At 37.9% G+C, this 16,574-nt stretch overlaps 1 protein-coding gene across 5 annotated transcripts in view; it reads right to left on the bottom strand.

Annotated features, from left to right (window-relative positions):
• Nucleotides 1–16,574, bottom strand: part of NSL1 (NSL1 component of MIS12 kinetochore complex) — a 67,009-nt gene that overhangs the window by 6,938 nt on the left and 43,497 nt on the right. For 2 of the 5 annotated variants that reach the window (XM_055371085.2, XM_031014815.3), the window contains one exon: nucleotides 5,592–6,514. The exons of 1 other annotated variant lie outside the window; for it this stretch is intronic. In XM_055371085.2, coding sequence (XP_055227060.1) covers nucleotides 6,499–6,514 — 16 coding nt within the window. In that variant the 3' untranslated portion in view covers nucleotides 5,592–6,498. Of the gene's footprint in view, nucleotides 1–5,591; nucleotides 6,515–7,361; nucleotides 7,430–16,574 lie in introns of those variants that run through there. 2 more of the 5 variants (XM_004028374.5, XM_055371073.2) reach the window with 2 other exon arrangements.

The raw sequence follows: 16,574 nt of genomic DNA, 5'->3' as shown, positions 1-16,574 counted from the left end.
GCCTTATTTTTTGTTTCTTTGAACATCTTAATCATATTACAAAACATCTCCTTTATACAATTTTCTGCATAGTTAACATTATCACTCGTGTTGTCACTTTTATTTTTTTTCTGAAAATATCTCTTTTGGAGTCCTACATAGTCTTTTTTTTTTTGAGACGAAGTTTTGCTCTTGTTGCCCAGGCTGGAGTGCAATGGCGTGATCTTGGCTCACTGCAACCTCTGCCTCCTGGGTTCAAGCGATTCTCCAGCCTCAGCCTCCTGAGTAGCTGGGATTACAGGCATGCGCCACCACGCCCAGCTAATTTTGTATTTTTAGTTGTTGGTCAGGCTGGTCTCGAATTCCCAGCCTCAGGTGATCTGCCTGTCTCGGCCTCCCAAAGTGCTGGGATTACAGGTGTGAGCCACCACACCCGGCCTACATAGTCTTATGCCAACCTGGTCTGCCTAGTCTCCAAATCTGCTGATTAGTTAGTAGCCTGTAGACTTGAGTGTGCTGTGTTTTGGGAGCCTTAGTTTCCCAGATCCCATGGCTGCTGCTTTTTTGGTTTACCCTTTGGAATAGAGCACAGCCCCTGGTAGAACCCCCAAACGGGATGCCTTGGAGATAATTTTTTTTTGACACTTTACATATCTGAGAATATCTTTTAACTAATCATGCACTTGATTATTAGTTTGACTGTGTATAAAAGCCTAGGTTGTATATCATTTATGCTGAGAATATTGCTCCAGATGCTTCTAGATTTTAGGATTGTTGTTTAGTAATCTGATGCCATTCCAATTCCTCTTGGTATTCCTCAGGTCTGGGAATGTTTCTTGCGTTATTTCTATTTCTTTATTCTCTTTTTAAATTGAGATATACTTTACCATCTCACTCACCCTTTTAAACTGTATTGTTCAATGGTTTTCAGTATATTCAACAAGCAGTCATGATTCACCATAATCAAATTTAGAGGGTTTTCATCACCCTCAAAAGACATCCCAGGCCAGGCGCAGTGGCTCACGCCTGTAATCCAGCACTTTGGGAGGCTGAGGTGGGCGGATCGCTTGAGCTCACGAGTTTGAGACCAGCCACATAGTGAAACTCCATCTCTACAAAAAATACAAAAATTAGCTGGGCATGATGGTACACGCCTGTAGTCCCACCTACTTGGGAGGCTAAGGTGGGAGGATGGCTTGAGTTGCGGGGGCAGAGATTGCAGTAAGCCAAGATAGCACCACTGTACTCCAGCTTGGGCAACACAGCAAGACCTTGTCTCACAAAAAAAAAAAAAAAAAAAAAAAAATCCCATATCCATTAGCAGTCACTTCCTATTCCTTCCACCCTCTCCATCTTTCCAGCCTTAGGCAGTGACAGATCTATTTTTTGTTTCTGTAGATTTGCCTATTCTGGACAGTTCATTTACATGGAGTCTACAAAAGACAGCAGTCTTTTGTGAGAGGCTTCTTTCACTTGGCATGTTTTAAGGTTCATTTACACTGTGGCATTTACCAGTACCTCATTTCTTCTTATTGCCAAATAATATTCCATTGAGTGGATAGTCCACATTTTATTTATCCATTCATCAGTTCATGAACGTTCAACCTGCTGCTACAAACATTTGTGTGTAAGTTATTGTGTGAGCATGTTTTCAATTCTCTTAGGTTTAGAACATGGAGTAAAATTGCTGGGCCTTATGGTAACTGCATTATCTCTTTGATAATTTTGACTCTGCTGCATTTTCTGCATGCTTTCTCTGGAATGGGTATCGATTAGACTTTGAACTTTATGAACTTATTCTCTTTATTCTTACTTTTCTAATTTGCCATTTCTTAATCTTTGTGTTTTATTTTTGGGAAAATTTCATTTTATCTCCCAGCCCTCCCACTGAATTTTTATTTCAACTTTCATATTTTTAATTTTCAAAAACTTTTTCTTATTTACTGAACATTATTTAATAGCATTCCGATTTTCCAAAAAATGTATGATTTTCTCTTCTTTCTGGGAGTACAGTCATCATTCTGGGATTTTGCTTTGTATGTATCTGTTTTCTTTGAGGTCCTTTATTCTCTTTGGGTTTTGTTTTAATTCACTCAGTTAACCGCTATGCATTGAGGGCCCATCATGTGCCAGCAATTATTCCAGGTGGATGGAACAAAGATTCCTGCCATTAAGGGACTTACAGTTTTTTGGTCTGTCTTTGATGCTCGAGACTCTCCTCAAATATTTGGTGAATCAGTTTTGTGCATTTTTAAAATATAAAACTTAAATAAAGTGCAGAAATTTTAAGTGTATAGTTCAACAAAATTTTACATACATATACAGCCATGTGAGCACCACTCAGATCAAGATACAGAACATTTCGCTCACCCAAAAATGTTTCCCGTGCCATTCCTAGTTAATATCTCCCCTCTCCCCAGAGGCAACCACCATGGCTTAGTTTTGCCCATTCTATGATTCCATACACAGGATGTATTCTCTTGTGCCTGGCTTTGCTTCTTTTATTCAATATAGTATCTTTGATATTGATCCACATTGTTATAACAGTAATTTGTTCTTTATTCCTGTATTCCTTCCCTGATTATGTGCCTAAAACATTCAAGACTGCTCAAATGCCACCTCTTCTACAAAGACTTCCATGACTACTCCCCAAAGTTCCACACATACATCTATCATACCATTTGCTGCATGGCATTATCATTGTTTGCACACTCATCCTCTTCACTGGAATATGACCTTCCTCAAGGCAACACTTGTCCTGAGTGTTTTCATTTCCTTTATCAAAAGAAGTAATAACAGTGATCATAGAGTACTCATATGCGCCAGTTATTAGTCTAAGGCCTTCACATTATGAACTCATTTACTTCTCAGAATAACGCTATGAGGTAGGCATAATTATTATCCCCATTTTGCATATGAGAAAACTGCAGCATAGACAGGTTATGTAACTTGCCCAATGTCACTGAACTAATAATGGTAGAACTGCAATCTGAACCTAGATGATCTGGCTCAGAGACTATGCTCTTTAAGATCTCTGACTTTTGATCATAGACAGGTTAAGTAACTTGTCCAATATCATTGAACTAATAATAGTAGAACTGAAATCTGAACTCAGATGATCTGGCTTAGAGGCTGTGCTCTTAAGATCTCTGACTTTTGATCCGAGTAGGTGTCCAACTGTATGTGTTGAACAGATGAATAAATGAATGAAGGTGGATAGAGAAGATAGGTGGTTCACCAGAAATCAAACAAATTCAGCCTTAGAAAAGAAAAAGTACATCTTACAAGATGAAATCATACTGTTTGAAGCAAATAAAAAATTTGGTTTTATTCACTTTGTCCTCTACGGAGCCCAAGCCATAAAGGGCCAGGGAAAGAGGTCTAGGATAAGATTTTCTGTGGGCTTGTGTTATGGACTCAATGTTTGTGTCCCCCCAAAATCCGTATGTTGAAGCCTTAACTCCCATGTGCCTGTAGCTGTATTTGGAGATAGGGCCTCTAAGGAAATAATTAAGGTTAAATGAGGCCATAAGGGTGGGGCTCTGATCTGATACAATTAGTGTCCTTATAAGAAGAGACACCAGAGAGCTTGCATTCTGTCTCTCTCTCCACATGCATGCACTGAGGAAAGGCCATGTGAGGACATAGTAAGGAGGTGGTCATCTACAGGTCGGGAAGACAGCCCTCACCAGAAACTGCATTTGCCAGCACCTTCTCATGGACTTCTAGCCTCCAGAACTGTGAGAAGTAAGTATCTGTTGTTTAAGCCACCCAGCCTGTGGTATTCTGTTATAGTAGCCTAAATAAACAAATGTAGATTTTGGTACCAGTTTTCAGAAACCAGCTTTGACAGTGTTCTCTCTTCTTTGGGACTAGACTTAACCTTCTTGTGTTCTTCTTCTTCTTATTTTGAAACAGGGTCTCACTCTGTCACCCAGGCTGGAGTACAGTGGTGCCATCCTGGCTCACTGCAACTTCTGCCTCCTGGGCTCAAGTGATCCTCTCATTTCAGCCTCCTGGGTGGCTGGGACTACAGGTGTGTGCCATCACACCCTGCTAATTTTTGTATTTTTTGTAGAAATGGAGTTTCACTATGTTGCCCAGGCTGGGCTCAAGTAATCTGTCCACCTCAGCCTCCCAAAGTGCTGGGATTACAGGCATGAGCCCACCGTGCCTGGCTATTTCTTTTCTGAAAGAGAATTTTAAGACCCTATTCAATCCAGACTCTTTTTATCATAGAGCAAGATTTGATTTTCAATTTTTTCCTTCAACCTTTCCAATTCCTTAAAACTACAGACTTTCTTGCTTTTAATCCTTAGCTTACTAGTTCTTGGCCTATGCAGAAATGCAACTTCTCCTCTTACACAGTATACTTATTCAATATTATTACTGCTATTGGTCATGCTTTTCTTAGTTAATAATGCTAATACATACTGTCTTTCCCAGTGGTATTTCTATTTTAAACTCTGCTATAACTATGGAGTAAAACTTTGGGCTCTCAAGAGGATTTCAAATCTCAGCTGTCTGCCTGGGGACTTTAAAATATAACCATTTTTTAAAAACTTATAAAAATTTCCAACACAAAGTAGAATATATTCATTACACAGATTCAACATTAACAGGATTTTTGTCACATTTCCTTAATCGATTCCTTGTTTCTCTGCTGAATACTTCAGAGCAAATCTATCATGTCATTTAAAAACTCTATGTAGCACAATATACCTCTCTTAAAAGGGAGGGACCAGGTTCTTATATAATCAAAATGCAAGTAGCTTATATAATCTAATAGAATTAACAATAACTCTTTTGTTTGGGGACCTATGAAGTGAAACAAATCATACAGAATTTTAATACTATAAAAACATTAGCACTGTAAAAACAGCAACATATTATACAGCCCCAAAACAGTTTTAAACTGAAGTCTAGTATGTTCAGAAACGCAGGGTGCTGACCCACCATCCAACTGAAGCTGAGCTCAGGAATGCCTAAGACAACTCATAAAAATACACAGCATCAAGATCAGTCTTTGTACATTATTTCAATGAAAAACACACAGCTGTGTACAAATATACAGATCTCAAACTGTAACACTGAAACACAAAATGCAGTAAAGTGGCTTTATAAGTTTTCTTCACTGAGACAGACCTTCTGGTGACTTCTGGTGAATCTAGACATTTATGATTATTAATACATAATAAGCAAGAGAAATACAGATTTTCCAACCTCATGATCAGTAAATTCCTTTGAAAAATGAATGAAGGTATCAGAGTCATCAAAAGGGGAAACAGTTGGTAAGTTTGATGGCCCTGCCTACACTGTATAATGTAAGACACACAATAAGAGCTATAAGAAACTATAGTTAAATGTTAGAAGTAAAGCCAATATCGTTTTCTCAGACTTCTCCCAGTGATTATATACCTGATATATAAACATCTTCAAATGTAAAACAGTTCAATAACACAATGACACTTTGCCAGTGTATTAATCTGATATATATTTTGAACTGGAATGATCTGTAAAGAAATAAATAAGAAACCCTGAAAATAAACCATTAGTTCCAAGTCAAATTATGTTAATGGCCTATAGAAAAAAGTGAGTGTGGGCAGGAAACATTGGCTACACGCCAATTTTTATTTCAAAGAGTAATGTTGCACAAATAATAGTTATCATTGTCTTACACAACAAAAAATCCTAAAGTTAATCTCACAAACCTAAATTAGCTGAACATGGAGTATAACAAAGCCAGTATTATCATCAGCACATTAATCTGATAAATCAAACTACATCTTTAAAAAAAAACCCTGCATCTGCTGCTGTGCAGAACTGATAATTACTTTTCAGCATGTAAATGAAAAATCATTATACAGCTCTCTCTCTTTTTTTTTTTCCTAGAAAGATGTATACCAGGGAAACACAACAGAATTTGTTACTTGTTAAATCCCATAAAAGCTACAAGGGAGCTGAGAGTTGATGGCACTTAAGGACAGTAAAAGTCTGCACTTTTAATATTTTTAATGCCCACTGATGGGCTTTGTGTCAATACTTTTTAAAATGCTTTTTATTTACAATAGATAAAACAGTAAGGAAATACAATATTATATCATATCCCCGCACAGAGATACTATATCTGTATAAATGAATCACTAGTAAAAGAGTTATTTCTTATTTCAAATGAAGTCTTATCTAGGTATTAATTAGGCTGTAATCTAAATGTTGATGGTGCCTATTTTCAACTCCCAAAATAAACAGAAAGAGCTCATGTATCAAGATTAATTTTCTTTGGCCGCAATGGATACCATTTTCTCTGGGGGCAGTCTTTAGTTTGCTTTCTTTTCAGTACCACGTCAGAGGTTTTCCTGGAAGCAGTCTCTGTTGGTGTGGTTTCTATCTGTGTTATAAAGTTCTCAGGTTTAGCATCTGGTTTCCTATAACAACTGGAAAAGACTTCTTGGTGAATCCTCTGGAGGTGGATAACAGGCTGCATCCTGAGAACTTGGGAAAATCCCTCTCCTTGTTCAATTAATGCAGGCAAGGACTTCAAACAAACAAACAGTAATATTCAACATTAATCTCAGGTTGAAACACAAACAGACAAAGATGGATGCAATACTCTAAATTTTTTTTTTTTCTTGAGAAGTCTTGCTTTGTTGCCCAGGCTGGAGGGCAGTGGTGTGATCTCAGCTCACTGCAATCTCCACCTCCTGGGTTCAAGCGATTCACCTGCCTCAGCCTCCCGAGTAGTTCGGACTACAGGCGCGCACCACCACACTTGGCTAATTTTTGTATTTTTAGTAGACATGGACTTTCACCATGTTGGCCAGGCTGGTCTTGAACTCCTGACCTCAGGTGATCTGACTGCCTTGGCGTCCCAAAGTGCTTGGATTACAGGTGTAAGCCACTGTGCCCTTGCTGATCCAGGCTTTAAATGCTGGATTGTAGGTTACTTATGTGCGCAACCTGCTTAGCCTCTCTGTGCCTCAGCTTCCTCATCTACAAAAGAAATAACAGTATCTGTCTCATAGGATGTAAGGATTACATGAGACAATACATGTAAAGCAGTTGGATGGTGCCCATACCAATTATTCAATACATTTTAGCTGGTATTATTATCCAAAACTGTTCGGTGAACTGCTAACACCCAGAACACAAAAATATAATCAACCTTTAAAGAAGACAGGTATATTACCTGGCACATAGTAGGTACCTCATAAATGGTAGCTATTCTAAATGTTACTGTTGCTTAATAAATTCATTAAAGATTTAGTTAAAGGACCGCTGAGAATTCCTGTTAGAGCAGACTAAAACACATATGAATGTTGAATGCAAATACCTAGCCATACATTTTGTTCATTTGATAATTTTTTTTAGCACATAGCTTTTACCTTCATGGCTTCACTGATCTCCTTTGCTACTGTTTCCCCTCTGCATTTCAAATTTTCCATATGAGGGGCTGCAAAAACATTGCCAAACAGTATTTTAGGTTTTTATCTAATAGCAAATCATAAAAGGCATATAGATACTATCTGAAAGGCATATAGATGCTATCTGGACAAAAATCTGCTAGGACGATTCACCTCAGCTTAATCTTTCTTAGAGTGAGACCATTATAATAATAGAGTAAAACTAAAAGTTATAAGCATAAGATGGTACACAAAATTCTATTATGAGTAGTCATAACACTGTGTGCCCCTAAAAGAGAGTTCAATGTTCATTCTATACATTACCTACCACTATGTTTAACATCTTTGAGCACTATCATCACATTTTTAAATAAACACTTTTTATATTACTCTGAATTTTATAAAAGTAACACATATTCGATCTTAGAATATACAATCACACTGCACTGAGATCATGCCTAGATGGAATTAATCCGGAACAGATTATCAGTAATACTACTTTCTCTTTCCTTACTTCCTAATACATATTTTCTTCTTCCAATCTTTGCATATTCAATGATACAGAAAGATAAAAATCTTACTAAAACTCTAAACAAAACTGAAAATGAGAAAAAATTGTTCCATTATGAAATGATCTATGAATTAGTTTTTAGAAGAGTAGTTCTCACTAGAAATTTCTTAAGAGTCAAAGCAAGTATATAACTATGTTAGGAGGGCCACATTTTCACTGGCTAGAAGAGATTGGTCAATAACCCAGGCAAAATATTTCTTTCATAACTGCTATTTTTCTTTTCTGACTTGTCTTAGGTTCATCTTTTAAAAGTGAGAACACATTTAGAAAAATGGAGATGAACCACAAAAACAGCTTACTGAAAGAGGGCACTCAAAGAAGGAGACAGACAATGGCAACAGGATAATCTCAGAAAAGGGTTTTTTTTTTTTTGTACCAGAAATTTCTTTGGCAATTTGGTGAAACCTATGAACACCTTCTCAGAAAAATTTTTAATGTACTTGTTTTTTAAATTGAGGTATAATTTATATATAGTGAAATGTATAGACAGTAAGTTCAGCATTCAATTGACAAGTGTATACCAAGACACAGGACATTTTCATCACCCTAGAAAGTTCTCTTGTGCCCCTTTCCCAGTCAATTTTCTCCATAAGAAGCAACCATTTATCTGATTTTAATCACTATACATTAGTTTTGCTTATTCTAAAATTTCAGAATGTTTTTTTAAAATAAAATTTAAAATGTAAGTAGAAAATTGTGATAGGTAATATATGTGCTTCTTTATTGATGATTTAAATAACAAAATTGATGGCATAATGATTACCATAATATAAAAACAATGAGTGTAAACAACAGTGTGAGGTATCCACAACAACAGAAAATGAAAATATCTGTAGCTTTAAGTAACAGAAAGAAAGTTAGTGATACTGATAACATCACCACTATTACCTACATTCAAAATGGAAGGAAATGCTAAATTTCAGTTTGAGGCTAGTAAAAATAAAAATGTACTTTTTTTCCTATACAAGGTCACAGGAGGGTCCTAAGGATCCTTGCCTTGGAATAACATCATAATTTCTATTATTTACAATTTGAGGAGATTCCCCAAAAGTACTCAGGGGCGTAACAATTGTTAAATTTTCTCTGTGGTATGGCAAATAAATAATTCATCCTTTGGTCCTCCTGTGGCAATATGGATTCTAGCCAGGCCCACACTTACTCTCTCTTCAAGCTTGCACACCTGAGTAGGAGCTATCCGTTCAACGAACATTTATGATGTATCTTCCATGGGCTAGGCTTATGATATGGTTTGGATCTGTGTCCCCACCCAATCTCATGTCGAATCATAATCCCAATGTTAGAGGTGGGGCCTGGTGGGAGGTGACTGGATCACGGGGCGATTTCCCCCTTGGTACTGTGTTATGATAGTGAGTGAGTTCTCATGAGATCTGGTTGTTTGAAAGTGTGTGGCACCTCACCCCCAAAACAGCTTCTTCCTGTTCCATCCATGTGAGGTGCTAGCTCTTCCTTTGCCTTCTGCCATGACTGTAAGTTTCCTGAGGCCTCCCAAGAAGCTGAGCAGATGCCAGCATCATGCTTCCTGTACAGCCTGCAGAACTGTGAGCCAATTAAACCTCTTTTCTTTATAAATTACTCAGTCTCAGATATTTCTTTACAGCAGTGTGAGAAGAGACTAATACAGCTGAGCAGTAGGTACTTATAATAAGTAAAAATAGTCCCTGCCCATCAAGGAACATTCAGTTTAGAAGAGAGAAACACAGGAAGTTCTTCAAAATTAGCTCAAACTTTTCCTGGGTAGTCTCATGTTTCCATGATCTCGGTTAACACATACCTCACCTCCTGCCTGAATGGACCCTGCCTTGCTACAGGCTCCCACTGGGTCCTGCACAGTTCTAGTACAATGCCTGGAAGACATCACTGCACTAATTTGTGTAGAATAAATTTCTCAACCCTATCAGACCCGACCCAACACCACCCCCCACTTCAGAACATATTTTGTAAAGATCCCATTACTATTCTAAAGCAAAATTCATAGGTAATATTTCTACACATATAAATAGAAATAAAGGGAGAAATAATATTCATCAAAATATGTACTTAATATGTTTAAATATGCTCAGACCCAACTATACCAGAAGACATAATGAAGTACTCTCAGACTTGTGCCTACTTATAATGAGTAAGCTTGGACTTAAGAAAATTTACATTTGAAGCCATTCTATACAGAAAGCAGAAGATCAGAAGTATGGATGGAACTTGAATAAAACTTAATGTTACATAAGAAATAATAGATTAGATTTATTTGAATATAAGAGGAAGAAAAACTGAAATAGAGATAACATACCAAGACAAAGTACTGACTGCTGAACTGGTGAAAATTAGGAAGTACATTATTTCTACAAATGAGATGTCCTTATTAAAAGTGTAGTGTCAAAATTATCCCCTATAACATGAAAAAGTGCAAGATTAAAGTCTAACAGAAAACATATCTCCTGCTTCAAAATTCCCATAATTTAGACTATAGTCAATATATACATTAACTTAAAAAGACTTCAAAGATCATACTGTCGAAAGGTGATGAGAAATAGAGGATGGATTAGGCAAAATATTAATACAAGAAACTATAGAGATGATATGTGGCCGACCTCTGTAGTTAATCTGACTAACACTCAAAACAGGCAATTCAAAACTATAATTAGAATACTTTAAACATTTTAAATCTTCACATAATTTCTTATCATTGTGGTATAAAAATATAATTTTTAATATTTAGTGTGACAATAGCAAATATACCTAAACCACTTTTGCTTAAAAAAAAATGAGATCCCTATATTTTGTGTGTTTCTGTTAATTCAGTAACATTTGGTTCTAGTCCTAAGGACTCAAACTTTGTTACATATTTTCCATCAGCTTTGCTGCTTTTGCAATAACTAAATACTGCATTTAATTAAAATCCCTTTTAATTAAAATTGTTGGAAATGCTCTAAGTAATTCCTTAGGAAAAAACAGGTATGAAAGTCTCAACTGAATCTAAAACATTTACTGATTAAATGTAGCTCTAGCTGCAAAGATTTTTGTTTACTTTGTTTTTTTTTTCTTTTTTTTTGAGATGGAGTCTCCCTCTGTCGCCAGCAGCGAGCGCAGTGGTGCCATCTCAACTCATTGCAACCTCCACCTCCCAGGTTCAAGTGATTCTCCTGACTCAGCCTCCTGAGTAGCTGGGACTACAGGCATGCACCAGCACGCCCAGCTAATTTTTGCATTTTTAGTAGAGACAGGGTTTCACCATGTTAGCCAGGATGGCCTCGATCTCTTGACCTTGTGATCCGCCCGCCTCGGCCTCCCAAAGTGCTGGGATTACAGTCGTGAACCACAGCGCCTGGCTTGTTTTTTTTTTAGCTCAATTTTCCCTTCCTCCACATGTTCATTAACAGGTTCCATGTATACTTCAAATTCATTTGTCTCTTATTCTTAAATACCTTGTATATACAATCTTTAACTATAATCACCCTATCTTAAAAATAGCATGCATAGGAATGACATCATCAAAAATGGTGGCATAGGAGATTCCAAAGGCCCATCCCTCCACAGAAAAAAGCTGGCAAAATCTGTCACAATCAACTTTATCAAAAATCTGGAAAACAGTCAAGGGTTTTCACCAATCAACAGAATGTTTAATCAAGGCAAGAGCAAGTGAAATCTGGTAGGAGAACTTGGTATATTTTAATTTACCCTTGCCCCATTCCCTTCTTCCTGGCTCGGTGGCAGTAATTCCCAGAGTGGGTTACTGGTGCTGGAGATAACAGAGTAGACTCTGCTCTCAAAGAATTGTATTGTTTTGAGCTGGTGAGTGGCTCTCTGAAGGACTAACGAAAAAGGCTTGCCTTTATTTCACCTGATTCGGAACTCTCTCAGGGTGGAAAAGTGGCTACTTGGAGGTTATCTGTTAAAAACATTGAAAGGTAACGAAGCAGCAGATGCAGCATGCAGCACAGGAAGTCAGTTGGGGCAAACAAACTGCTTGCTGAAAAGCTCCAAACAAGCAGGATGGGAAGGCAAAGGCCGTTATGAACTGCCTGGCTGAGAGCTGAAGGCATATCCCAACATACACCTACAGAGTTTAATGTTTTGTTTTGCTCCAGGCATTTAAGGAAATCTCTGACAAATCACTAGCTGACCACTAAGCTAATGGAATGGAGACTTCAGTGACTACAAACAACAAAAAACATGGTATTTCCAAAAAAGGTTTAGAAAAGTCACTAAACAAACAACTACAACTCACCACAAGCAGCAACAACAAATCCTGGGAAGATGGAAGAATCTCACTTCTAGAGTTACCATATTAAAATATTTGAAATGTCCAGTTTTCAACAAAAAATTATGAGGCATGCGAAAATACAAGAAAGTATGGTCCATTCACAGGAAAAAAAGGAAATTAACAAACTGTCACTGAGGAGGTTCAGACACTGGACTGACTAGATAAAGACTTTCCATCAATTATCTTAATATGCTCAAAGAACTAAAGAAAACCTAAATAATGTGTGTCACCAAACAGAGAATACCAATGGCAGACAGAAATTATAAAAAGGAACAAAAAAAATTCTGGAGCTAAAAAGTATAATAACTGAAATGAAAAACTCAGAGGGGAGACGGTGAGTGTTCAACAGCAGATTTGGGCAGGCAGAAGAATTAGGGAACTTGAAGGTAGGCCAAATGAAGTCTAAGAGATCTGTGGGCACCATCAAGCCCATCAATATATGCATAACAAGGCCAGGTGCCATAGCTCACGCCTGTAATCCCAGCACTCTGGAAGGCCAAGGCGGCCGGATCACGTGAAGTCAGGAGTTTGAGAACAGCCTGGCCATGGTGAAACCCTGTCTCTACTAAAAATACAAAAATTAGCTGGGCGTGGTGGTGCATGACTGTAGTCCCACCTACTCTGGAGGCTGAGGCAGGAGAACTGCTTGAACCTGGGAGGCCGAGGTTGCAGTGAGCCAAGATTGTGCCACTGCACTCCAGCCTGGACAACAGAGTGAGTGAGACTCCATCTCAAAACAAACAAACAAACAAACAAACTATATATATATATATATATATGCATATGCATAACAAGAGTCTCAGAAGGGGAAGAGAAGAGACAGGGGCAGAAAAAATATCTGAAGAGATAATGGCCAATAACTTCCCAAATTTGATAATACATGCATTTACACATCCAAGAAGCTCAACAAACTCCAAGCATTTACACATCCAAGAAGCTCAACAAACTCCAAGCAGAAAAACTCATGGAAAGCCACATCAAGACACATACTAATCAAACTGCTGAAAGCTAAAGACAGAATCCTGAAAGCAACAAGAGAGAAGTGATTCATTACATATAAGACATCCTCAATCAGATTAACAGCCAATGTCTCATCAGAAACCATGAAGAATAGAGCACTGGGAGGATATGGTTAAAGTGCTGAAAGACTTTTAAAAAAATCTGTCCACCAAGAATTCACTATCTGCCAAAAATATCCTTCAAAAATGAAGGTGAAATTAAGACATTTCCAGATAAAAACTGAGGGAATTGTCTGGACACAGTGGCTCATGCCTATAATCCCAGCACTTTGGGAGGCTGAGGTGGGCAGATCACTTGAGCCCAGGAGTTCGAGACCAACCTGGACAACATGGCGAAACCCCATGCCTACCAAAAATACAAAAAAATCAGCTGGGCTTGGTGGCACATGCCTGTAGTCCCAGCTACTCAGGAGACTGAGGTGGACGGATCACCTGAGCCCAGGGAGGCTGAGGCTGCAGTGAGCTATGATGGCACCACCACACTCTAGCCTGGGTGACAGAGTTAAGACCCCATCTCAAAAACAAACAAACAAACAAACAAAACAAAACAAAACAACTTGAAGGAGTTCATAATTAGTACACCTGGACTACAAAACTGCTAACAGTGTTTCAGGCTGAAATGAAAGGATGCTAGACAGCACCTTGAAGCCACACGAAGAAATAAAGAATATCAATAAAGGTAACTACATAGGTAAATATAAAAGTTAGCATTACTGTATTTTTGGCTTGTGACTTCTCCTTTTTTTCTACATAATTTAAAAGACAAATGCATCAAACAACAATTATAAATCTACATTAATGGATATACAATGTATAAAGATGAAATCTGTGACAATGACAACATAAAGGGGGAGAAACAGAGCTCTGTATAGAAGTTCTATACAGTATTAAAACTAAAGTGGTATTAATTCAAACTACACTGTTATAAATTTCAGATGCAAATTGTAATCCCCAAGGAAACCACTAAAAAAAAACCCCTAAGAACTATACAGAAAATAATAAAAGTGGCACACTTCAAAAAGCTCGATTAAACAAAAAAGAAGACAGTAATGGAGGAATTGTGGAAGTAAAAAAGTATAGAAAACAAATACCAAAATAGCAAAAGTCCTTCCTTATCAGTAAGTGTAAATGGATTAAACTTTCCAATTAAAGACAAAAGTTGGCAAACGGATAAGAAAGATATGATTCCAACTCTATTCTGTCTATAACTCACTTTAGATCCAAAGACAAACATAGGTTGAAAATGAAAAAATAAACTAAGATGCTCCATGCCAAAGGTAAGAAACTGCTTAGATGAGTTGCACAACTTTATGAATGTGCTGCCAGTGAATCATACACTTCAAAATGGTTAAAATGGTAAATTTTATGTGTACTTTGCCACTGCCACAACAAAAAGTAAGCATCCATATGTGTGGCAGTTAGTCTTCAAGATGGCCCCTGTGGCCAGGTGCGGTGGCCCAGGCCTGTAATCCCAACACTTTGGGAGGCTGAGGTGGGTGGATCACTTGAGCCAGAAGTTCGAGACCAGCCTGGCCAACATGGCAAAACTCCATCTCTACTAAAAACACAAAAATTAGCCAGGCATGGTGGTGCGTGCCTGTAGGCCCAGCTACAAGGGAGGGTGAAGCACAAGAATCGCTGGAACCCAGGAGGCGGAGGTTGCAGTGAGCTGAGATCGCACTGCACTCCAGCCTGGGCGACAGAGCAAAAAGAAAAAAAAAGATGGCCCCCAGTGATCTCTGCCTTGTCAGGGTATTCATGCCTCCTTGTGCAGTCCTCTCCCACAGTGTACTAGGTCAGCCTGCATGACCAGTAACTAACAGCTCAAGTAATAGCAAATCACTTCCAAGATTAGGTTATAAAAAAGACAACTTCTGTCTTGGGTATTCATTTATTCATTCATTCTCTATGCCTTTCAGATCATTCGTCCTGCGAGAAGTAGGTTGACATGTTACAGAAGCTTATGGAGAGGCCCACGTTGTAAGGAACTAAAGTCTCTAACACACCAGCCAGGGCTGTACTGCCAACAACTATGTGAGTGAGTGTGAAAGTGGATTTCCCACAGTCCCAGGTGAGCCCTGAGAGATAACTGCAGCTCCAAATGACATCTTGACTAGAACCTTGTGAGAGCCCTATGCTAGAACTACCCAGCTAAGCTGCTATCAGATTAATGACCCTCAGAAACAGTAAGAGATAACACATTTATTGTTTTAAGCAGCTAAACTTTGGGATAATTTGTTAGGCAGCAATAGATAACTAATACAACATGAGAGCAATATATTTTCAAAGGAATAAATTTAGGCTTATCTTAGGTAGAAATAAAATTCCTAGTGAGATTTCTTTTCTTTTTTCTTTTTTTGACACAGGGGTCTCACTCTGTCACCCAGGCTGGAGTGCAGTGGTGTGATCTCGGCTCACTGCAACCTCTGCCTCCTGGTTCAAGTGATTGTCATATCTCAGCCTCCTGAGTAGCTGGGACTACAGGCATGTGCCACCATGCCTGGCTAATTTTTGCATTTTTTGGTAGAGATGGGGTTTCACCATGTTGGTCAGGCTGGTCTCGAACTCCCAACCCCAAGTGATCCTTCCACCTTGGCCTCCCAAAGTGCTGGGATTACAGGTATGAGCCACTGTGACCAGCCTTACTTTCAAATAATATATGATTGTAGATAAATACTATAATTCCTTCACTTTAATGTGATTTATATCATCTTCTTGCAGTTTCAAATATATTTAATGATATGATAACATCTGTTAACTTTTTACTTATCACTGATTGAATAAATATTATGTAATCTAGTAACACTATGAATTGTTGTTAGGGATATGGAACAACTGTAACTATCATACCTGCTGTTAGAAGTATAAATTGAAATAACCACTTCAGAAAACTTTTTAGTAATAGCTATAAAAGCCAAACATATGCCTACATGTGACCCAAAAATTCTATTTCTAGATATATATCTACAAGAGATGAGTATAAATGTGGTATAAGAATGTTCATAGTAGCTTTATTCATATAGCCAAAATCTGGAAACAAATCAAGTGACAACAGAAGAGATAAATTGTCTGTACACAACAATAACAAAGAACTTCTGCTACATTCAAAACGTGGATGAATCTCATAGGAATAACACCAATTTAAAGAAGGTAACACAAGAATGCATACTGTATGATTCCATTTACATGAAGTTCAAGAAAAGACAAAAATCTATGATGATGTAAGTCAGAATAGTGGTTATACCTGATAGAAATGGTATAATGACTAAAAAGGGGTATGGGAAACATTTTGGGGTACTGGAAATGTTATACAGGGTATCCATAAG

Source organism: Gorilla gorilla, chromosome 1 (assembly GCF_029281585.2).
Source record: "Gorilla gorilla gorilla isolate KB3781 chromosome 1, NHGRI_mGorGor1-v2.1_pri, whole genome shotgun sequence".
In the NCBI taxonomy this organism is placed as follows: Eukaryota; Metazoa; Chordata; class Mammalia; order Primates; family Hominidae; genus Gorilla; species Gorilla gorilla.
This window is presented reverse-complemented; position numbering and strand designations above follow the sequence as displayed.